Raw genomic sequence first — 24,979 nt, forward strand, 5'->3', positions numbered from 1 at the left:
ATTGCTTAACGTCCAAAAGACGCGCTGATTTGGTGCATTGGCTATGCTAAATTCTCCCTCAGTGTAGCCGAACAGACGCCGGAGTGTGTACTGATTTTCAAAGTAACTTCATTACATAAGCCTACTTGTTACACTAAAAAAAATTACATTCAACATTTTATTGAGGTATGCGTAAGCTTGTCTATTTCATATCCTGTTTCTGCAGAGTCCTCAAGAGTTGGTCAGATATCCTCCAGAGACAAAAAAAAACTGCTTAAAAATTGTAATTTAGCATAATTACCACAACTTTTTTAAAATTTTTTAAGCAAGCAGAATTATAATATTTTTGATAGGTTTTTGATGGGCAAGGGGATTAAGGGTTATGGGGAGAGGGTGGGAATGTGGAACTGAGCCACGACAGATCAGCCATGATCTTATTGAATGGCGGGGCAGGCTCGAGGGGCTAGATGGCCTACTCCTGCTCCTATTTCTTATGTTCTTATATATTAAAATATATGTATATAAACAAAAAGTGCTGCAACACTCAGATTAGGCAGTGTTTGTGGAGAGATTTTGGAAGTTATCTTTTTGACTGTTGACCTTACATAGGAAGAATGTTAGAGATCAACAACTTTTAAGCAAGTACAGAGGCAAGAAAGCCTGACACGCTGAGTGTTTCTAGCATTATCTTATAATTTTAGATTTCCAGCATTTACAGTACTTTGCTGCTTTATATATGTTGTGTCACTGCTAAATTTCACTTATCACAGAATCCCTACAGTGCAGAAGAAGGCCATTTGGCCCTTCAAGTTTGCACCGATCACAATCCCACCAGGTCCCATTTCCACAACTCATATTTCGCCTGCCAATCCCTCTGACACTAGCATTAATTTAGCATGGCCAATCAACCTGACCTGCACATCTTTGGACTATGGGAGGAAACTGAAGCACCCAGAGGAAACCCATGCAGACATGGAGAGAACATGCAAATTCCATACAGACAATGACCCAAGGCTGGAATTGAACCCAGGTCCTTGGCGCTGTGAGACAGCAGTGTTAATGACTGTGCCACCATGCTGCCCCAATTTATTTTTTTAATAATTTTGTTTGACAGCTGAAATGTTGCTATTATTCTAATGCCACTCTAAAGACAAGAAAGATTGCATGAGATTAAATGATAAAACTCATAGCTGGAAATAACTAGCATTGTGTTTGTTTCCTGGATAGGCTATGAATTTTACCTAGTTTGAAGCAACACTCTGGACTGTCGGGAACTAGGGCTTACAACAAGAAAAGTCTGAAAATGGAAGCCAAATTTATCTTGCGTAACAGGAGCTCCCAAAAAAAAAAATGTAAATTGCGTACTAAAATAACCACCAATGTTATTTAGTTTTTGATTTACAGTTTTCTTGTCAGTATTGGGCACGATGGTACAGTGGTTACACAGCTGCCTCACAGCGCCAGGGACCTGGGTTCAATTCCTGCCCTGGGTCACTTTCTGTATGGAGTTTGTACCTTTGTCCCTGTGTTTGCGTGGGTTTCCTCCAGAGCTCTGGTTTCCTCCCACAACCCAAAGATGTGCAGGTTAGGTGGATTAGAGACTTCAGATGGTTCTGACTTATAGAAGAGTTTCCCATATTAGAAGAATCAAAATTATTCACACACGTGCACACATCCTCATCCCCTCATCTTACACGCTTTCCTTCTCTCTGTAGCTTCTGAAAGTGGCTTTGGGACATTTAAACTTAACAGAATATGGTAACTGGTGCCAGCAAAAGGGGTTGTGGCTTGGCTTCCCCTGACACTCTTGCACTGAGTAATGACTGCCAAATCAGGTATCTTCCACATTTCTGAGGAGGCCCAGTACTGAAATCCAGGACGAGAAATGTAGAACTCTGCAAGGTAAGTAAATAAGAGCAGAATGGCAATCTAATGGTGATTGCTACTTCTCATAAATATCGGCTCAATATTGCCAGACCTAAATTGGTGTCCCTGAATCAGTCATCTAAGTTCTACTTCAGTAGGTGGTATTGCATTGGAACCATGCTAAAGTACTAGAATTGTCAGAATGCAGCAGGAGTTAATCTGCACTGAAATCAATCTACCTTCACTCCTCTCCATACATTTCTGTGCTTAGGGAAGTGGGGTATACAGGCATTCCAGTATCTGAGGAAACTAGTGCCATCACTAGAAGCATGCATATCCCTACAATTATAAAACAGTTCCATTTAAAGAAACAGTGTCAGAAACATTGGTGCCCTATAATGCCTCAATCTGTGGTTTGGGCTTGTAATCTAGGCTGCGATTTCAATGCTCAGTGTGTTGCATTGTTGAAAGTGGTGCCTTTTGTTTGAGATGGCAAACCAAAGTGCTGTTTGGGTGATTGTAAAAAGTCCCATGGTACCATCTGAAGAAAAGCATAAAGTTGTTACAGCATCATGACCAACATTCTAGCCTTGAGTAACTTCAATTTATTTGATCATTCATCTCTTGCAATTTGTCAGATTTTGTGATATGCAAAATGACTGCTCAATTTGCACACATAACATAGTGATTTTAATTTAAATCACTTTGGAGAGATGTAATGGGATTTGAGTCAATGTTAGTTTTTTTATTTGCATATTTAAATACTGGGTTATATTTTTCTATTTCATGTTATTATGTCATTGTTGATTTCCCTTTGTTATCCAAGATGGCCACTTGTCTTGTGCATCTGTTGGGCATTCGGATGTGGCTATGAAGTCCATTGCAAATGTGCATGGCGTTCCACAGTGTGGCCAAGAATAAGTTATCTGATTTTGTTAGGATTGCCCGGTCTTTTGAGCTTGCCTTTTGTCCTTTACTGCCTGTAACTTTGCTATTCGAAAGAAATAGCCCCACTACATGTAATTGTTCCCAGGGTTTTTTTTTGTGCATTATTTTCCCTATCTGTGGATACACTTCATTTTCTGAGGTTCATGTCCAGGGAACTCTTAAACCTTAATAAACCTATCTTGCAGATGTCCAAATTTAAGTTGTGAATACAGACAGCTTGAGAATTTTATCGTTAGCCATACATACTATAAGTCATTTCCATCTGAGCTGAGCCCTAATGATGAGTGCTGTGCTTGGCACTTTATCCTCCCATTTGATGCCCATAATGTTCAGAATTCATGTCCACTAGAACCCTTCCAACTGCTTAATTTGTCTGGAGTCCAGTCTCTCCAGCATATAAAGTATATATTTGTACACTGGTTTTGTTGTAAGAGTGCTACCTCATTTTCTTCAGTCTCTTGCGTAAACAGGCAAGTGCTGAATTTACAATGGCAATTGTATTTGTCACCTCGCTGGAGATTCTGCTTCGGAGATAGATTACTTGCATACAGTCTTCAGGGTTGTGTCATTGATTTTAATAGTAGGTGGGGTATTGCAGTTTTTGGTGGTGGTTGGCGGAGTATCTCTGACTTTCTTAAGCTAATGGTTAGTCCATAGTCATCAGCTGCTTTTGAAAAGCACTCCATAATCCTTTGAAGGCTGTGCTCACAATGTGACACAGGGGAAGAGTCATTGGAAAACAGCAAGTTCTAGACCATCATCTCTAATATCTCTAATACCTTATTTGAGGATTTCAGTTATCTCAGGTTGATGAGATTGCTGTTTGTTCAAATTGGATATTTATTCCATCAACCTTCTCATCAAATGCCCCAGAAACGATGGCAACTAAATAACATACTGCACAGCACAAGGGCCATGATGTATCCCTGCATTAGACAACTTGTTATGTCAAAGGCCCACTGTACTCACCACAGTCAGTGACTCTGGCCGCCATTCCATTGTGAAACTGTTGTGTGAGATTTATACTCCAACATCCATGTTTGGCTAAGATGTTCCACAGCGTTGCTCTATTTACTGTATCAAAAGTTGTCGTCAGGTTAACACTAGCATTCCTTCTGTGGTTTGTGGCATTTCTTTTGTATCCACACGGATCATGATGCAGATGTCTCTCCCTTTCCTGAACCCATTTTAACTTTCTAGTAGTACGTGTATGATTATGTGGCTTATCAATCTGTTGAGTTGAACTTCTGCTTGAATCTTGTCAGTTATCACAAGCATTGAGATTCATCTGTGGTTGTCTGACAAAGGTTTTTGTCACTTTCTTTTTCAGTGAACAATCATGGCACCTTTGAACTCCTGAGCAATGCTTTGTCGATACCACATTCTATGATATAATTGATGGCTACCTGGGCTCCACCAAATTTGTAAATTTCCCCTGGTATAACATCTGAGTGGGGAATTTTCCTTGAGAGTAGGAATCTGATGGCTTTGTCAACATTTATAACAGTTTGCTGTCTAGTTTTTCACATTTAAATTAGCCTGGAAGCTTATCTGTACTATCCCATTTACAGTAGATGGGTAGTAAAACACATTTAAAGTACATAGCCCAGCTGCACTTTTATAATTGTCCTGTCCGCCACAACCAATTTCTCCATCACTGTTGAGAATCAGTGAGTAACTGCATGAAGGAGAACTTTGTAGGAATTTCTCATGTGCTGATCAGCATTGATTTGAAACCCTTGGCTTGTTTGACCCACCAGTGCAGCGTTTGTTGCAAGTTTGGTCTGTCCTGCTTGAGTGATTTCTTTGCGAGATACATATCTTTGTTTCTCAACCACGTTGCAAAATAAAAGCAGATGCTGAAAAGATTCAGCAGGTCTGCAGTATTTGCGGAGAGGGAAACGGAGTTAACTTCTCAAGTCTGTATGATTCTGAGGAATTGTTTTTCTCTTCACAGATGCCGTCAGACTTGCTGAGTTTTTCCAGCATTTTCTGTTTTTACTACATATTACTATAAATCATTAATTTAAATTACTCTTTCTTTCCAAGTAGATACTCAATATGTTACAGAGACACAACTCCATCACTTTCCAAAATTAGACAAATTATATTTGCACTCATTTAGGTTGTGATAAGATAAAATGGATAACAACATAACGAGAGTCTATAAAATTTGCAACTCCTAAAATCCTGCAGCAAGTAAAATTTTATATGTTCAATTTTGTTTTACTAGGCAATGGCTACACTTGGACCACATAGAGTAAAGGCAGATGGTGAGTCAAAAATTAAGATTTCAATAACATATTGGCATTTTATTATTATCATTAAACTGTATTTACATTTTTTTATTTAAACTTCAGCATCCATCAAGACAGAAAAACAGCTTCACAGTGCCAGATCAGAAGATGGCAGGTTATTTTATGATGGGGAGTGGTACAGCCGTGGGCAAACTATATGCATTGACAAGAAAGATGACTATCCTATAAGGCAATTATACATTTTTTTTCCTTATATTGTTGAAGTAGCTGCAATTTTTCATTGAATTACAATTACTCAACTTCTTAACTGATTCTAATTTGGGGAAGGAGAGAGTAGTATTGACTTAACCTATGTATGAAGTATTTCTTTGAAAATATATTCACCCTCATTGCCTATTTTCACTTGAGAAATGTTTCTTGGTTCTGTAGTAAAAGATACAAATTGAACCCAGTTTGGAGTTCTTTATTAATTTGTATGAAAAATACCAACGATGTGCACTGTTGAGTTGCAGATTTTCCAATCTCACTTGAAGTTCTATGAAGAAATATCAAGAGCTTTCCTCTTGTGATGGAGGGAGTGAGATACAACCTACTGGGAATCTGAAATGAAAATAATAAAAAGTGTAAAACTAAAGACTCCATCATATAGCATTCAAAACAAACAGATAAATTGATAATAGAAATTAATATCTCATAGCCATTACAGACACACGGTTATAGGATGACAGAGATTGAGACCTGAATATTGAAGGGTATGTGACATCATAGAATCATAGAAACCCTACAGTGCAGAAAGAGACCATTTGGCCCATCGAGTCTGCACTGACCACAATCCCAGCCAGGCCCTATCCTCATATCCCTACATATTTACTCGCTAATCCCTCTAACCTATGCATATCAGAACTCTAAGGGGCAATTTTTAGCATGGCCAATCAACCTAACCCGCACATCTTTGGACTGTGGGAGGAAACTGGAGCAAACCCACGCAGACACGAGGAGAATGTGCAAACTCCACACAAACAGTGACCCAAGCTGGGAATTGAATCCAGGTCCCTGGAGCTGTGAAGCAGCAGTGCTAACCACTGTGCTACTGTGCGACTCAAAATTAGACACAAGTGGGACTTGAACCCACAAGCTTTGAAAGGCGGTGCTCGACAGACTGGAGGGGCTGATTGTGGACAAGTCCCCAGGACCGGATGGAATGCATCCGAGGGTTCTGAAAGAAATGGCGGAGGTGATAGTGGATGCCTTGGTGGTTATTTTCCAAACGTCGCTGGATTCCGGGGAAGTGCCAGATGATTGGAAAACGGCTAATGTTACGCCGTTGTTTAAGAAGGGTGCCAGGCAAAAGGCGGGGAATTATAGGCCGGTTAGTTTAACATCTGTGGTAGGTAAAATGTTAGAATCTGTCATCAAGGAGGAAATTGCGAGGCATCTTGAAGGGAATTGCTTGATAGAGCAGACGCAGCACGGTTTCATTAAAGGGAAGTCGTGTCTGACAAATTTACTGGAGTTCTATGAGGATGTGTCTAGGGCAGTGGATAGAGGAGAGCCGGTGGATGTGGTCTTTCTAGATTTTCAGAAAGCGTTTGACAAAGTGCCTCACAGGAGGTTATTGCAGAAGGTCGAGGGACATGGAGTTGGGGGTAAGGTGTTAGCGTGGATAGAAGATTGGTTGTCAAATAGGAGGCAGAGAGTGGGGGTCAACGGGTGCTATTCGGATTGGCGGATGGTGACTAGTGGAGTGCCCCAGGGGTCGGTGCTGGGGCCTCAGCTTTTTACCATTTATATAGATGATCTGGAGGAGGGAACCGAGTGCAGGGTGTCGAAATTTGCTGATGACACCAAGATTGGGGGAAAGGCAAATTGTGCGGAGGGTGTGGAGAGTCTGCAGAAGGATCTAGATAGGCTGGGCGAATGGGCCAGGAAATGGCAAATGGAATTTAATGTTGGCAAGTGTGAGGTGGTCCACTTTGGTAGGAAAAATGGTAGGAAGGACTATTACTTACGAGGCGAAAAACTGCAGCAGGCGACGGTGCAGAGGGACCTCGGGGTCCTTGTGCATGAGTCGCAAAAACCCAGCTTGCAGGTGCAGCAGGTGGTCAGGAAGGCGAATGGGATGCTGGCCTTCATAGCGAAGGGGATTGAATATAAAAGTAGGGAGGTCTTGCTGCAGCTGTATAGGGCATTGGTGAGGCCGCAACTGGAGTACTGTGTGCATTTTTGGGCGCCGCACCTGCGCAAAGATATTTTGGCCTTGGAGGGAGTGCAGAGGAGGTTTACTAGGCTGATACCGGAGTTGAGGGGGTTGAGCTATGAGGAGAGGCTGAATAAACTGGGCTTGTACTCGTTAGAGTTTAGAAGAATGAGAGGAGATCTCATTGAGACGTATAAGATGATGAATGGGATGGATAGGATAGAGGTGGAAAGACTCTTCCCGCTCAAAAAAGACAATAGGACTAGGGGGCACAGCCTCAAGATAAAAGGGGGGCGGTTTAGAACGGAGTTGAGGAGGAACTTCTTCACTCAAAGGGTGGTGAATCTCTGGAATTCTCTGCCCGTTGAAGTGGTGGAGGCTGCCTCGCTAAATATTTTTAAAACACGGGTTGATGGGTTTTTGATAGGAGAGGGGATTAAGGGTTATGGGGAGAGGGCGGGAAAGTGGAACTGAGCAGCGACAGATCAGCCATGATCTTATTGAATGGCGGGGCAGGCTCGAAGGGCTGGATGGCCTACTCCTGCTCCTATTTCTTATGTTCTTATGAAAGATTAACTTGCCATTATTGAAAGTCCAACACACTACACATTGTGGAAGGACAGGAAGCTAGGAATAGGTGGAGCGGTGGCTCTGTTAATTAATGATGGTACTAGCACACTGGGGAGGGATGATATATGTTCAGGAAACCAGAAAGTAGACGCAATTTTGGTTGAGATGAGAAAAGATAAAGGCAAGAATTTACCTGTAGGAGTGGTGAACAGTTTCCCAAATTGTAATGACACAGTGGGACATAGATAATGGGAGTTGAAATGTACAGTGATAATCATGAGGGAAACCATTGCAAAAGGTACAGCAAGTAATTATAAAAACGAATACAATATTATTGTTTATTGCAAGGGGAATTGAATGCAAAAATAGAGATGTTATGCTTCAGTTAAACAGGGCATTGTGAGAGAACATCTAGAATACTGAGTACGTTATCAGTCTGTTTTATATACACATATATACATAATTGTATGATTCGTTTAAGCACAAGTCACATGACTTGATCATGCAGTCATTGGATGTTTCACAGGTTCCTGTTGTAATTCTAGTATGTACTTTGTACAGGCCACTGCTCCCAGAATAAATCTGTTGTTGCTGTTTGATTTCAATGTGTGTAAACAGAAATCAAACAGCTGCAGTGCAGAAGGAGGCCATTCCATCCAATATGTCTGCACTGACCACAATCCCACCCAGGCCCTCTCCCCATAAACCCACACATTTATCCTGCTAATCCCCCTGACACAGGGTCAATTTAGCATGGCCAATCAACATAACCCACACATCTTTGGACTGTGGGAGGCAGCCGGAGGAAACCCACATAGACACTGGGAGAATGTGCAAACTCCACTCAGTGACCCAGAGGCCAGAATTGAACCCGGATCCCTGGCGCTATGAGGCAGCAGTGCTAACCACTGTGTCCTTTTGTTTAAAAACCACGATCCTTATCATTGGACATTGTAAAAAGAAAATTGATAACAAGTCAGCATTTTGTTTCATTGAGAACATCAAGAAAAGATCCTAGGTAGAAGGAAAAAACATACTCAGACGTCAGATGTTGGGAGGCTGGAGCAAAGCAAAAGCAGGATTAAACATTAAAGTGCCAGAGAAGGAAAGTAAATTAATTTGAAAAAGGGTGGAAGCCCTCTGCAAGGTTTTAAAGAGGGTTTTTTTTCCAATCAGTGAAGGAGATTCCAGGCATCATCTGGCATTTCTGGAAATAAGGAACAATTTGCTGTATGGCTGCGTTTTGGGGAAAAAAAAGCATGTCAAGCCTACAGTCGTCAGGATGAAAAAGAGGGTACTGGGAAGACAATTGGCAGGTCTATTTGTATCCATGGGTCCTTTCAATGAAGAAAATGAATCTTGGAGTTCTTATGTAGTGCGTTTTCAGTATGAATAACTGAATAAAATTGCAACCCAGTTGCTCGTATCAGTTTTTCTCAGTTCAATAGGAAATAAATTTGTTCCGATGCTTGGTTCATTCAGCAAAGCCAGGAACCAAAACATATGATGACTTGAAAAAAAATCCTTGAAGAACGTTACTTGCCAAGCCATTGATCATCATGGAACTGTTCAGATTCCATAGAAGGATTCAGTTGGAAGGCGAAAGCTTTGCTCAGTTTGTGATCTCTACGTTTAAAAAGGCTGGTGCAACATTGTGAGTTTGGTGAGTCATTTGAATATACTCTTCAAGATTGTCTAGTTTGTGATCTCCAAATTGAAGCTATGCTTGCTGAACGTTCTTTGACTTTGAAGACTGCAATAGAAATCATGGTGTGAATGAACTGTTTGCTAAAGAGGCTTCACAATTTGGTGCAGGAAAGAAGGTCCACAAGTTGGGAACTGCCCAGAAGAGAGAATTGCAACAGATTTGTCAAAATGAATGCTGCAGCAGGGATGGTAAATGCAAAAATTGTGGCAAAATGGGCGACGTTGCAAAAACTTGTTGAGCTAGACTAGTTTCCCTGAGAAAAACAGAAGAAGAATCTGAGTAATTTGAAGGACAACAACAAGTTGCATTCTACGAAAAGAATTTACAACCCATTGAAGAAAAAAGTTATGCCTGTGAAGAAGAGAATGTCCAGAAATATGATGAAGAGCTCAATTGAACGTCTTATCTATACAGGGTGAATCACATAGGTCCTGGGTGATTCTGAAGGTAAATAGGCAACCTGTTCGGATGGAGTTTGATATTGGTGCTGCTTTATCTTTAATTCCTGAGGCTACGTACCAGTAAAATCTGAAGCATCTTCTTTTAAAATCAGCTGATGTGATTTTAAGGACGTACATGGAAGAGATTGTGCCATTAAAAGATTTATCATGGTGAACATAGAGCTGAGTGGACAAAAAATGGAGTTGCCTCTCCCTGTGGTTTGTCATAATTTTCCAGCTTTATTTGGGAGATCATGGTTGGAAAACATAAAGCATAACTGGAGTGTTATCAACAGATTAGTCAGTGCCGTAACAGGCCTACAGTACCCTCTGGTTGAATTAGTGTATTTGATTAAATACTTGACTCAATGAAAGTAGTTCAAGTGAAACTCCAGTTAAAACCTATTAGTCAACCAAAAGATCTCAAAGCTAAAGAGGTGCCAGATACAATTCGTCCCAAAGTCGAAGGAGAATTAGTACAACTTGTTAGCACTGGTATGTTAGAGCCAGTTACAATAAGTGTCTGGGTTACCCCCTTCATAGTTATCATGAATGCAGATGGTTCAATTCATATTTGTGGTGATTTTAAAACCGCCCTGAACTCAATGTGTGCTGATCAATACTCGCTTCCTTTAATTAGAGATTTGTTTCCTCAGTTATCAGGTGGACAAAAATTTAGTAAGATCGATCTTTCACAGGCATATTTACAGATGAATGTAGCTACTGAATCTCAACCATTGCTTACCATTGTTGCTCATAAAGGTTTTTCTCATTATAAAAGATTGCCTTTTGAAATAATGCCTATACTAGCCCTATTCCAAAGATCAAATCAGATTTTAAATGCTCTTTCTGGTTTACAATGTAATCTGGATGATATTCTAATTACAAGGTCCAGTGAACAAGAATACATAAATAATTTAGAAGCAACATTAGAACATCCCTAAGCACATGGTCTGTGTATCAAGAAAGAAAAGTGAGACTTTTTCCACACATCAGTTCAATATTTGGGTCAGATTATTGATAGTAAAGGCCTACATCAAGCAGCTTTAAAAAATGCTATTTAAGAAGTGCCATGTCCAACAAATGTGACACAAGTGAGGTCCTTTCTAGGATTAGTAAATTATTATGGCAAATTGATTCCTAACTTAGCTAATTTTTGAAGCAATTGCATAATTTGCTGTGTGTGAAACTGTCATGGGACTGGACAGCAGAATGTGAGAAAGCATACAGGGATGTCAAATGTGCTTTGCAGAAGTCTAAAATATTAGTTCATTTTAATCTGAAGCTACCATTATGACTTGTTTGCAACACTTCACCTTATGGAATCGGGCAGTCGTTTCACATTTTATGCCTTCGGGAGTAGAATGACCAATAGTTTTTGATTCACTTACTCAGACTAGTGCTGAATCCAACTATGTTTATCCAGAAAAAGAAGCACTGAGTATAATTTTTGGAGTCTGAAGGTTTCATCATTATTTATATGGACGTCATTTCATATTATTGACTGATCATCGACCCTTTACTATTTTTGGGTCGTATAATTATTACCTGCCAGCCGATTGCTAAGATGGTCACTGATTGTATCTGCACACTCCTGTAATATAAAGTGACATGAATTAGAGTGCCATGCTAATGGTGATGCATTATTATGCTTACCTTTACTAATGTTCTTTATTTTTTGCTAGTAGATCATTTGCTTATGACAGTTTCTCCAAGTTCAGAAATGATCCCCTGATGGGGAAGGTGATGGATATGGTATTGAAAGGAACAGTAGTGTTCAGGGTCAAATCAGAAACCCCAAGATATATTGTGAAGTTTTCAAAAAGTAACCAAGAAGGTAGGTGAGGGCAGCGCAATTGATGTTTTCTACATGGACTTTAGCAAGGCCTTTGACAAGGTTGACAAAATTGGCTTGATGACATGACAGAAGGTGGTTTGTTTTTCAAACTGGAGGCCTGTACCAGCGGTATGCCTCAGGGATCAGTGCTGGGCCCACTATTATTTGTCATTTATATTAATGATTTGGGTGAGAATTTAAGAAGCATGGTTAGTAAATTTGCAGATGACATCAAGATTGGTAGCATGGTGGACAGTGAAGAAGGTTATCTAGAATTGCAACGGGATCTTGATCAAATGGGCCAGTGGGCTGATGAATGGCAGAAGGGGTTTAATTTAGATAAATGTGAGGTGATACATTTTGGTAGACTGAACCAAGGCAGGACTTACTCAGTTAATGGTAAGGTGTTGGAAAGAGTTATAGAACAAAAAGATCTAGGGGTACAGGTTCATAGATCCTTGAAAGTGGAGTTACAGGTGAACAGAATGCTGAAAAAAGTATTCAGCATGCTTGATTTCATTGGTGGAAATGTTGAATACGGAAGTTGGGATGTCTTGCTGAAGTTGTACAAGACATTAGTAAGGCTGCACATGGAATACTGTGTACAGTTCTGGTCACTATTATAGGAAGGATATTATTCAACTAGAAAGAGTACAAAAAAGACTTACTAGGATGCTATGGGAATTGGTGGTTTGAGTTATAACGAAAGGCTATATAGACTGTGACTTTTTTACCTGGAGCGTAGAAGGCTTACGGGTGATCTTATAGAGGCCTATAAAATAATGAGGGGCATAGATCAGCTAGATAGTCAATATCTTTTCCCAAAGGTAGGGGAGTCTAAAACTTGAGGGCATAGGTGATTAATGATGGATGTGAGAGGAGAGAGATACAAAAGGTTCCAGAGAGGCAATTTTTTCACAGAGGGAGATGAATGTCTGGAATGAGCTGCCAGAGGTAGTAGTAGAGGTGAGTACAATTTTGTCTTCTAAAAAGCATTTTGACATTGCATGGGTAAGATCAGTATGGAGCAATATGGGCCAAATGTAGACAATTGGGATTAGCTTAGTGGTTTGAAAAAAAAAGGGCAGCATGGACAAGTTGGGCGGAAGGGCCTGTTTCCGTGCTGTAAACTATGACTATGACAAACTTTAGTTAACAATACAATTTAACTACAACAAATTAATTAGCTTAGCTTTTACCAATTGAAATTCTATAAGATGTCAGAAAGCTGTGTAGAATGATTAATGATGCATAGTACTGTATTTAAAATATTATTGATCCTATATATAATATAGCACTTCATTAATACGACCACAGAAGTAAAGCGGGAGGGATGTTATGTATTTAAGTGGTTGCATAATTCCTTTAAGTGTAGGTCACATGACTTGATCATGACATCATTGTGTGTTACACTGGTTCCTGTTTTAATTTCAGTTTGTTTCTGTTTCAGTAGGCCACAGCTCCTAGAATAAATCTGTTGTTAGTTTGAATCCATGTGTGCGAGTCAGGTTCTTTCCTTTTATTTAAAACCCGCAATTTCTAAGACATTAGTTAAGACATTACAGTCTCCTTATTTAAGGAAGGATGTAAATGAATTGGAAGCAGATCAGAGAATGCTTTCTAGTCTAATATTGGAATGAGTGGGTTGTCTTATGAAGAAATGTTGGACAGGCTAGGCTTATATCCATTGCAGTTTAGAAGAGTAAGAGGCAACTTGATTGAAATATACAAGATCCCAAGGAGGCTCGATAGGCTGGATATGGAAAGGCTGTTTCCTTCTGCAGGGAAGTTTAAAAGTAGGGATATTGTTTATAAATAATGGGTCGCCCATTTAAGACTGATGAAGAGAACTATTTTCTTTGAGGTCGTGATTGTTTGGAACTTTCTTTATCAAAAGCCGTTGGAAGCAGTGTTCAAGGCCTTTGTTCAAGGAAGAAGCGAGAGCCCTTCAATTGTCCTGATTAATGATGGATGTGTGGACATCCAGGGTGAAAAGGAAATTATTAGGGCTAGGAAACTAGAAATTTTTAAAATAAGTATAGAAGAAAATTCACAAATGTAGGTGAGAGGAGACTGGATAAAGGGAAATAATCAGTTTTTTTTAGTTAGCTGTTACGATATCTCAAGATTTCCTGATTTTGAAAGGCCGCTTTGAATGATTTTAGTGGGTCTTTATTTAGCCAACTGCTGTTATTATCATAACATGTACAGCTATGCTTCATTTATAGCATGTGTTCCTAAAACAAAAAAGGATGTGATAAACAAAAATCACTTTGCCATAGAAAAGCATGTAATAAGAATGGGTTATGTTCCTGACTTGTAATTTTTACATTAAAACTCTTGTTTTAAAAACCCTGATGCCTTGAACCTAACTGGCCCAAAAAGTCCTTTTTCTACTTCTACCCTTATAACCTTATTCTTTCAGCTTGTCTCCTGCTAGCTGCTTCCCACCTCTTTCACCCTTTTCTACTTGCTATCTCTTGTTCCCTCCAGTTCACCATCCTTCTCCTGCCTCCCTTGTGGCAAGTCGGGGGGCAGCCTGTAGAGAGGTGATGATAATTTATTTTGAATAAAAGGCTGAGCATGCGCAGTTACAACGTGGTTCTTGGTGCATGTGCAGTCCTGAAAGTGAAGGCAGTGATTTTCTGCTACGTTCCTTAATTTACAAGCCATGCTAAATTGAAAGTGTTACTAGAACACATTTTAAACTGGGGGTATATGTACTATCTTTCAAGAAGCTAAAGTCAGGGACTTGGCATGTGTTTGCATTTGGAGTTCCTAATGCAAGGCAACTTTCTCCCCTCCCCCAAGATTGGCATAAGAGGCTCAGGTGTGGCAAAAGTTAAATCGTTTTAAAAGTAATGTGAAATCCAATGCAAACCTTTGATTTAACTGCATCAAAGACTGGGAATGTGGGAGTAACCCATTCGAGGCAGGTCAATGATTTTAATGTTAATTAGGCTACAAGCCTATGATTTCTGCAGCCATTTAAATTGGATGATAGTCTGCCAGATTTCCCAGGGCTCAGGAAACCCAGCAGCTGGAACAAGACAGGAGTCTTGCGCTTCATATGGGTGGTGAGAGACAATGTACTTGCCCCCAGCTCCTGAAGTAAACGTGCCACGATGTCTATCCCTGTGATCGTTTCCTCCTTCCTCACTGTGCTCTGATTACTTAAACCACACCCCCACCCCCACCCCCAGAATAATCCTTAATCTTGATTGCTGGTAATCATCCCAAATTAGGGCAGGAAATAGACTAAGAAATTCTAATGAGGCTGCCATTAAATTTGCCAGAACCTCCCCATTTCCAACATTCCTGGGTTTTCTAATTGTTGATGTTTCTCTCTTTCTTTTCCATAAATATGAGAGTTGTAGTTTTTGTACAAAGCTGCTTTTCTTTTGTTGTGGAAGAAAGCTGTTAACAAATATCTGTTGCTGCTTTGCTGATAGGTGCACCGAATGAATTGAATGTTACAGCCTTTAATTTGTTCCTAAGCAGTGTATCATGGGTCTCTTTTTCTTAAAATGTAGTCTGTAACTTAACTTGCTGGCTGTTTCTATCTTCCCTGATGTCAATGGAAATGATGCATGTTTATAATTGACATTTTTATATGTTTAAAATTTTGCAAAATTAAACTTCCAAATGTTTGAAAGTAGTATAGGAAATTTCTGCAGAAAATATAAAGTAGTGTAAATTGTGCTGGTGATATTTTTACCAACATTTTTGCCCCCTTTAAAGTAGAGCTGGATGTGTGTATTACTTGGAAGATTGTGTGCTGCTGGCCTGACTAATTATTTCTCACCATCAACCCATTTCATAGAATCCCTACAGTGCAGAAGGAGGCCATCGAGCCTGCACCGACCACAATTTCTCCCAGGCCCTATTCCCGTAACCACTCAATTACCCCACTAATCCCTCTGACACTAGGGTTAATTTATCATAGCCAGTCAACCTAATGTGCACATCTTTGGACTGTGGAAGGAAACCGGAGCTCTGGGAGGAAATCCACACCAACACGGGGAGAATGTGCCAAGTCCATACAAACAATGGCTCAAGGCTGTAATTGAACCTGGGTCCCTGGCGCTGTGAGGCAGCAGTACTAACCACTGTGCCGCCCCTATCATATGTCATTTATCTACATTCAAAAGGAGAAGCAGAAAAATCAGCTATTAGGCCCAATGCAGAGCTGTTTGACTCCTGGGTGAGGCAGAAGATTGTGCACGTGAAATGCTTCCTACCCACCTTTCTATTCAAGGCTGTGGATCAGTGCCTATGCCAAGTGTGCTGAGATTGGGAATTCATGGTAAATGATATTGGATATAAACCTGAGACAGAGAGCATTGGAAAATATGGTGGAATAAGCTCTGGTCTATTGGATGAAAAGCAATATGTTTAGCTACACAATGGTAGTTGCATTTTTCTCTCACACAATGACTGCAATTCTTCCAAAAATGTTCTCAGTATCAAATTCACCAGAAAACTGGTGTAAATCACACTGGTTTTTTTCAACGCGACTTCAGACAAGAATCTTCCATACTTTGTGCAATGCAGAGGTCATAATTGGGAATATCATTGAAAGCTCGGGGTGGGGGACCTATTATGCACAGAGGCCTGGAATTATCTGTCCGTCTGCAGTCTCAGTACCCGGCAGTGCTGCCCACGCACCCCCACCCTGTACAGCCTGATTGCAGCCCCATGTCCATTCACGGCTAGTGGGGCAGTTAGCATTGCAGGATGAGAGAATCGTCCCAACATCGCGGTAGGCGTCTTCCAAAAATTGTGCCTATGCACTAAGTTTTTCTCAGTTTGGCTATTTGGCAAATTTATTTTGTTGTAAACTGAAGTGTATCAATGATCAAGTGGAGTACCTTTATTTTAAATTGCACATCGCATCCAAGGCTCTGAAAGTATGCTGTGAGATTTGCATTTGAAATTGCTCATCCTCTATTTTAGCAAAACAAGAAATATGTTGGCATAATCTCAAGGCACAAGAACAGACTTAACTACTCATGGAATGCCCTGAAAGCTTGTAAGAATATTCTGCCAATGAAGACAATAACTTTTTTTTTGTATTTTTAGTGCCACAATAACAACCATCAACAACGATGAAGTATGGTTTAAGAGGACTGACAGCAGCAAGTCTAAACTTTACATTTCTCAACTACAGAAAGGAAAATACACCATCAAACATATGTAACTTCGTAATGCTTGTCAAGTCTTTTATTTTTTTGTATGAACTTTTTGTATTGTCTCTACAACAAAGAAGGTGTTGTTACATTGGAATTATACTTAGTGAAATACAATTAATTCAATTTACAGAAATATTTGGCTATTAAGCATGTTCGGTCTTATCTGGTAAGGAAAAGTTATTTGAGAGTAAAATCCTTAAAAATGTCACTTTAGTAAAGTAGGTTGCTATTTTTCTCTCCATGCATTTTCTATGTAATGTCCTCATTAAGTAAGCCAAGATCTTTATTTGTTTATCATTCTGTTCACTTAAGCTGCTCCCTCTTTACCTGTCAAAATAGGAGGATAGATTTTGTCAGTACTATGGCTTCTGCTTCAAGGTACTTGATTCAAGCAGTACCTGAAGCAAATAAACTGCCTATACAATGCACACTTGTATTGTTTCTGAATGAGACCTTCAGCCAATGCACAACTCTGCCTTGCTCCTCCTGCTGCAGTTCTAATGAACGTGAGACATCTTCACATCCAAATGAACGTGATATCCAGTGGTGCCAGATGGAAGATCCAATGGTGCTTAAAATTTTTATACCATAGTCTAGACCATTTCACTGGTTGTTGAACATAGCTGTTGCAGTGGAACAAAGAGTGGTTATAATGGATGTGAAAAGCCTGATAAGTAGAATGTTAAATTATAGAACCATAAATGCTTTCATTTTCTGAATTTCAAGCTTAGCAAATAAAAAATACAGATGCATCATCATGCTGTCATCCAAGTGTATTGACTATATCAATGACCAAATTTTAAGAACATTGTAAAAAGAATGGAGACCTTTGAAAGGGCATACTTGTTGATAAGTACATTAGTAATTTGTATTTGTTCCTGAACAGTTATTTGGATTATAGTTATGGAATATAATTTGAACAAATTGGACATAATTTGCTGAGCATGTCCAGTCTCTGTTTTGTGACAAGGCAGTGAAATTGAATTAAGTACTTATTTCCGACTGTGGTTTTGTGTAAATTGAAACTGTTTTTGTTCAATCTATGTGCATTATATTCTTGATAAAGTAAAATGAAAACAAAGCTATGTAATTTTGGCAGTCAGTTGGATAGTAAACTCTGATGAACTTAGAAAGTCTCCTGACAGATGTGATGTATTGGCTACTGCATGTCAATGAAATAGGACAATTCAATATACTGAGATCCAGTTTTTCTCCCTCTGCCATATGCTATCACTTGGTGTCAAAATAATCCCTGGTTACAAAGTCCTGCTTTTATATACATGCCTTGTTTATTGAAGGATTTTACATTTTCTTGGATGTGCCTACAAGTAAAATTAACATAAAATTGCATCAGCCAAATACTGTATCACATTTCAATTTTCACCTCATTTTCTTTAAGCATGGTGTGGTCTCGCTGGTTTGAGAAGCACCTAGATATGAATTTCTGGGATATTAACTCCTGTATTAAGACCTATCATGAACTTAGAATTTTATGCATTTCCTCAGCCTCTGTGCGATGTGAACATGTTTATTTTGTAAACATGTGTTTATTTTGCATGAAAATTGAATTTTAAAAACTGCAAATGGTCATGAACAAACTTTGTTATATAAATTATGTGTACCATGTTAATAAAATCCCTTTTTAAGGTTGTCTTGTTTTCTTTTACCCCATTCCATATAAGCAAAAATCTGAGCTTTTAACATATTTACATCTTGTTGTTACCTTGGCTGGGAAGTTGGCTGTTAACCTTAGCCTATCAGAAAAGATCAAGAGCTAAAACTGTGCCCTTTCTATTAAAGTTTAGTGCTTTAATGTCATTACCATTAAACATTTGGGTACTTAAGATATTCTGCACCTATCAGTCCCTCAGTCTCTGGGAAGGCATTTAGTTACTCAATTCAAATCCATTCCATTGAATGGGATTGGTGTAGCAAGGAGAATGTTATTTTCCCCTCTAAACTTTTACACCAACTGTAACCAAAATTACTGGAGTAGTTTCACAACCTTGTGCAATAATTTACTGTGAATTTATCCTAATGCAATTTTACGTTGACCAAGGAGTGTACTATTAGCTGTATTTTCAGTAGTGTGAGTGGTGAACCTTCATTACGGCCCTCAGCCATAAAAGAAAAGTTAGAATTCCATGTGTGCATTACCAAATAGACTCAGCAACTTTGTCTTAGGAAGGTGAAAAAGTCTTTGTTTATTGCTGATCCCTTGCTGTTTTGAGAAGGTGATGGGCTTTCTTGAATTACTGCAATCATAATCAAGTATTGAAATCAATGTAGTTATTACTTTCAGAGCTTAGCCTTTTGTGAAAATGCATGCTAGTTGCTTTTACAAAATTAACCAATATGAGACCATCACTCTTAACAATGTGCCAATGCATATTTAACTTTTTTTGTTGTACATTTAGCATGCATTTGGCACTTTTCTATATTGCACATGCCAGAAGTGCAATATAATAAAATCAGACAGAATGTGTGGAAGCTTTTCTATTCTCTCTATTCTACTTCCAAACATATTCTCCTTCTCATCTGGGTTAAGAAAGACAATGGTGCACACAAATTATTGTATGTTGCCTTGTGGTTTGCTTCCAAATGCATTTTAGCCTCTTAATCTATTCGCATAGTCTGATCCCAGAAGTGTTTCTAATCTATATTTTATAACCTAGATTATCCTACCTAGCACTGTCACTTTGTGTTGGATCAATTTTCTTCAAAATCAATGTTTATCTTTCTGTTAAACTATGATTAACTTGTTCCCAACAAATACATTATTTTGGTAAATACTGTAGTTTTAAACAAAGAAGCTACTGCAGGCCAATTTGAAATAGAAGTAATGTTTATCCTACCTCCGCATAGAACCTTGATCTATCATTTCAAAATGATGAAAAAATCCAACTTGTAATTTCATTAGGCCTGGATCAAAACAGATCATAGAAATAAATGAGTAATGCAAAATCTCCATTCTTATTGATTTTGCTCCAACTCTGTGTATATTCTATTTACAACAGTATTTACAATGAAGGCAGTGATCTTGAGTATTAACTGAAAAGTTAAATTAGATGATTGCAACATGATACTGTTGAAAAATTAATGCAAGCTTTTGTGCATTAAGCTGACAAAACTAACATCATAGTTGGGTCTAAACATTAAATAATATGCAGTTTTCTTACGATTGGATCGATCTTTGTCTGATTCAGTTTTGGGAGCATTTTAACATTGATCACCAAAGACTAGCATTTGCAAGGCACCTGTAATCAGGTTTTTATTTTAATTACTCAACTACATTCAGTTCTTTAACATTTTGGCCCAAACGTGACAATTTTCCACTTATATTAGTTGATTTTATCACTGATGTGGTAATAATGAATGTTCCAGCATGTTTTATGTTGGAATAGAAAACAGAGGCTGATTAAATCATGAGGCACAGCCAAGTACTTCAATCTGCACCAGGTCCCCAATTCCAGTATAAAAGTGCTGGAACATTCATTATGACCATTAGTGAGTGGATAGATGAAATTAAATTGTAATGCAACTACTGTGCCCTGGCAGTTGAGCTTGTTTTCAGAATGCAGGCTTTTATCATGTATAAATGTATGTTTTTCCTGTCTATTCGAAAGATTATCGTGATGCATTGAGCATGTGGGTGAAGTGAGTATGCTTTCCATTTTTGTGTGCTAGTTTGCTTTTCATGTTCTGCAGAAGAAAAAGAGACCCAAATGTTTTGTAAATCTCTCCATGTCAGAATGCAGCCTGTCCTTGGGCAAGTCCTCAGCTATGCCTTCTGATGCTGACACGTGGAACCTGAGTCCCTAATGGACCCAGGTCAAAGGAATTCAGATTAAATTTGGCCTCTAGACATGCAGCATGCAGGCCCACTGGCATATGGGCAGGCCCTGACACTCATTGAACCCAACTCCCACCTAATGGTGAATAGCTCCGCTGTCCTGTGGCTGCCTTGGGAGAGTTGAAGGCTAAGGGAGTAAATTTTGACAAAGTCTAGATTGAAGCACAAAGGGAAATTGATGCCTAAATATATCATCCAGTAATATCTGCAACCAAACTGATGCAAAATGTAATGCTTTGCAGTCCTCTGAATTTAATTGGGGAGGCCAAAACAGGACACTGATGTTTGGACAACACAGGTGTTCCAAATTTTTTTCCCAAGCTTGCACTCAGGAGAGGACATTTCAGTTTCACTTTAGATTGTTCATACACCAGGGAATCAGGTTTAACAGAGTTGACTGCCATGGCATAAATCATTGTCTTACAAGGCAACTGTTTTCCTGCCAGTTGAATCATATTTTAACAATTGTCTAGTAAGTATAGAGTAATTCATCCTGAGGAGAGACTGTTTATAGCTTAGTAGTTTTGCTTCAAATATGAGGACCTCACACATGCCCATAATTTAGTCATAAACATTTGCATTTGTAAACAATAGACTATAGCTTTTTCTAATAAAAATTGGAACAAGGAGAGGATATTTTTATCTAATGAGGATATGTTACACCACAGAGGTGTGGTGGGGATACAATATCTTATTCATTGGGTTGAAATTAAAGTAGAAGCCAAATCAACAAATTCCGTTTTCTGAAAATACAGAACTTGTAGATTCATAAAAATGAGATAATCGAAATACACTAACTTGAAATAAACTTTAGATAGTTAATGACATGACACTAGGCTGATTCCTGGGGACATCTCTTATGAGCAAATGTTGAGCAAGGCAGTTCAAGAATTTAGAGTAAATGGGTGATCTTATGGAAACATAGACTCAGGGAGCTTGACACAATAGACCAGTGATAGGCAACCTAGGCTGGTGAGTGGGCCATGAGTGGCCCTGCTTCATTTCAGTGGGCTGCAAAATTGAAACCAGGTTTGTTCACTAACCATGACCACATAAATAAGAATAAATACATTTAATACAACTGAATATTCATAAGAATTATCAAAAATGCTTAATCATGTATTAATAGAACGGTCATCAAATTCAAATGGTAAAAGCAAAAGAAAGATTTGTACTTTGATTCGATGCAGGGGGAGCATATGGTTTTCACAGTTGATGTTTGCAATTAGCATATACCTCACAATTAGCATCTACCCTTACTTGACACGCATATCATTTTAGTCATACCAGCAGGAAAGAAATATGTGGACGAAATCAGCAGAATATGACAACAGCATGTGCAATGGTCAACAAGAAGCCTAATGGGCTGCATTTAGCCCCCAGTGCTAATGAAATGATTCCCTTTGCAGAAGACTCTACAACTAAGGCGCAGTCTAAAAATACGAAGCATCATTTTAAAAAAGGGATGAGAAATGTATTTTCCAGAGGGTTGTCAGTCTTTGGAACTCTCTTCTTCAGAGATCTCGAGACACCTGGTCAGCAAATAATTCAAGGCTAAGTTAGACAGGATTTTGATCTACAAAGAAATCAGGGGTTGTGGAGGAAGGCAGCAAAGTGGAGTTAAGTCCACAATCAGATTAGCTAATTTTTATTTGTTTTCTTTTAAAACAGCATCTAGATCTTTTGGCTAAGATGCAAATGAGATCAAGTACTGGAGGGGGTGCAATGCTTATTCCTGTCAGCTTGGATCATGTAGATGGAGTCCAAGACAGGAAGAGGGCAGCCTGTTTTGTCAGCTTGAATTTGTAATGTTTTGCTGGTCAAGACTGAATTGGACTTTGGATTTAACCATAAAGAAATTCTTATTCCTTCTTGGCCTTTTGGCTAAGATCAAGTGTAGTTTTTGATCCTACACTTGATAGAAGTCAATGATGTTACACTGAGTTTCATTTGAAGCAATTTTTTAGGCCTTTTGGGTAAGGTAACGCTCACATAAAGCACTGAAGGGGGCTTAATGCCTGCTCCATCAGCTTGGATCTTGTTGATGGAGCCCACAACAAGAAAAGTGGAGCCTATCTTGTCAGCTTGGATCTATAATGTCTCTCTTGCAGGGACTTTTGATTGGACCAGTTTGGTTTTTGATTGGATTTAATTTTTAAAAATTCTTATTTCTCCTATTATGATCTTGTGACATTGTTCACAAAACTATTTTAATCACCACTTCAAGTAATTTGTTTAATGTTTACTTTTCACAGTGTTCTTCCTCAAAAAATGCACAAATACATTACATGTATTGCCTTTTTAGGCAATTTTAATTGCTAAAAATCCAAATTCTACCTGATTCAGAGCATACTGCCTACTTTTTAAAGCTTTTTGCCAAGTTAATAATTACAATTCTTTATGGTGATTGAGGAAGTCAGTTTTGTTATTAGGCTGAAGTAAAATAACATATTGTAGGCACCAAAATTGTGATATGTTTTAACACACAGTTTGATAGTTTGCTAATGCTGGAATCCAAAACAGAATTTAACAACTATCATTCTTAGGAAATGCAAAGCCTTAGTAAACCTTTTGGTGGCAGTAAAATCTGATAGAAAATGAGCTGTATATAACATGATTTAAAATAACTATTTTTGGTTTAGGAATAATTAAAATGAAATGTTACAATTTAAAAAAATATATTTTTAAACTCTAAATATATTTTCAATCATTTTTGAATAGGAGGGGCCATACCCCTATGCCACTGCTCATGATTGCTGATACCCAGAAGAAAGTAAATATGTGCAAAAAAAAGTTAAATGCAACTTCAGAATTGGGGGGAGGGTGAGTATCCTCAATTCAAAATTTAATAGGTTGAAATTTAAGGACTTTGTTCACCTACAAGCACTGCCTGTTTGAATAAGGTGGAGCTGGCAGGTTATACTGCTGGTCCTGCATTGTTCTGTTACCCAAGAAAAATGAAATTTTGCAGCAGTTTTGTTATTGCCAGAAGATTGTATGCAATGTAGAATTCTGCCAACTAGCATTTAATCTCATTTTATGTTAGCAAGAATATGGCTGTCCTGGCGAAAATAAAATAATCCAAACCAAGATTGAAGAAGTTCCCAAGAAATCCACTGTCTGCTGTGGATAGAGGCCAAAAAGGCGATAGCCTCCAAAAGATGGTGTTACATATTGTACTTCAGGCTGCAACTGCACTGCAGCTAAGGATATGACAGTGTGATGCATAGCCAGCAGATCCTTGTTTGGTTGCATTTAATGACACCATTATTCCCATCCCAAATGGAGATTGTTGGATACTTCCAAGGTCAATCATTTCCTGGAGACTGCCATAAGTAAGTTTAGATTTTATGCCCTTGTTTAATGTAATTATCCTGCATTCATTGCATTTTGCTGGAGAAATCATCTTGCTTTCATCAAGGAAATTTGTAGCATATTTGGTCAGGGGGGCTGTTCGCTGCAGTTTATTGAGACACTTTTTAAATAGGTTTTGCTGTTTGCTGAGTATACTTTGCTTGCTGTGGAAGTCCTGCTTTGCCAATTCATTGGTTGACATGATGGTGTCAATAGACAGTCTGGATAAAATTTTGTTGTGTCAGATTTTTTAAAAATCCTAGGTAAGGATTATGAATACCCAACAAACTGGGGAAGTACTTGACAGTTTAACCATTTTTTTCCAGATGTGGGATGTTTTTGAAATTAGCCATTTTGGATATTTTAATTCATGACTCTATAGAATGAAAATTTTATCTGATTTGAAAGCAGAAAATACATCAAAAGCAGTTTGTAAGTGGAATTTATGTCATCAAGTAGATTAAACAAAGCATCATAATAGGTTTATTTTCCACTACTCTATTTTCTTTCCTCCCAAAAGCACAGGAGAATTGGGCATTGCTCTCAGCCCATACACAAAATAACCAATCATGAGTATAGGGCAGGATAATGTGGGTAGTTGTGTCCCGAGTATAATGGAGGTGGGAGAAAAAAAATCACTTTAGATGCCATTTCATTTTAAAATATTTTAAGCGAGGTTTTGTATTCAATTTTGCTGCCCCTTCCAAAGCAAAGGTTGCTAAGAGAAATGTTAGTTGCTATATTCTGTGTATCAATTAACATATTTGAATACAGTAA

General features: G+C 38.6%; 1 protein-coding gene and 1 pseudogene across 2 annotated transcripts in view; both read left to right on the plus strand.

Moving 5' to 3' along the window:
- Positions 1-18,645, plus strand: part of brms1la (BRMS1 like transcriptional repressor a) — a 55,401-nt gene extending 36,756 nt beyond the window's left edge. For both annotated transcript variants that reach the window (XM_080202823.1, XM_080202824.1), the window contains exons 8-10: positions 5,027-5,066; positions 5,154-5,280; positions 16,886-18,645. In XM_080202823.1, the coding sequence (XP_080058949.1) occupies positions 5,027-5,066; positions 5,154-5,280; positions 16,886-17,003 (285 nt within the window). In that variant the 3' untranslated portion in view covers positions 17,004-18,645. The remainder of the gene's footprint in view (positions 1-5,026; positions 5,067-5,153; positions 5,281-16,885) is intronic.
- Positions 18,646-22,712: 4,067 nt separating this feature from the next.
- LOC145352830 (U2 spliceosomal RNA) lies at positions 22,713-22,924 on the plus strand (annotated as a pseudogene).
- Positions 22,925-24,979: the final 2,055 nt, after the last annotated feature.

Source organism: Carcharhinus amblyrhynchos, chromosome 14 (assembly GCF_965287045.1).
Source record: "Carcharhinus amblyrhynchos chromosome 14, sCarAmb.v2.hapA, whole genome shotgun sequence".
NCBI lineage: Eukaryota > Metazoa > Chordata > Chondrichthyes > Carcharhiniformes > Carcharhinidae > Carcharhinus > Carcharhinus amblyrhynchos.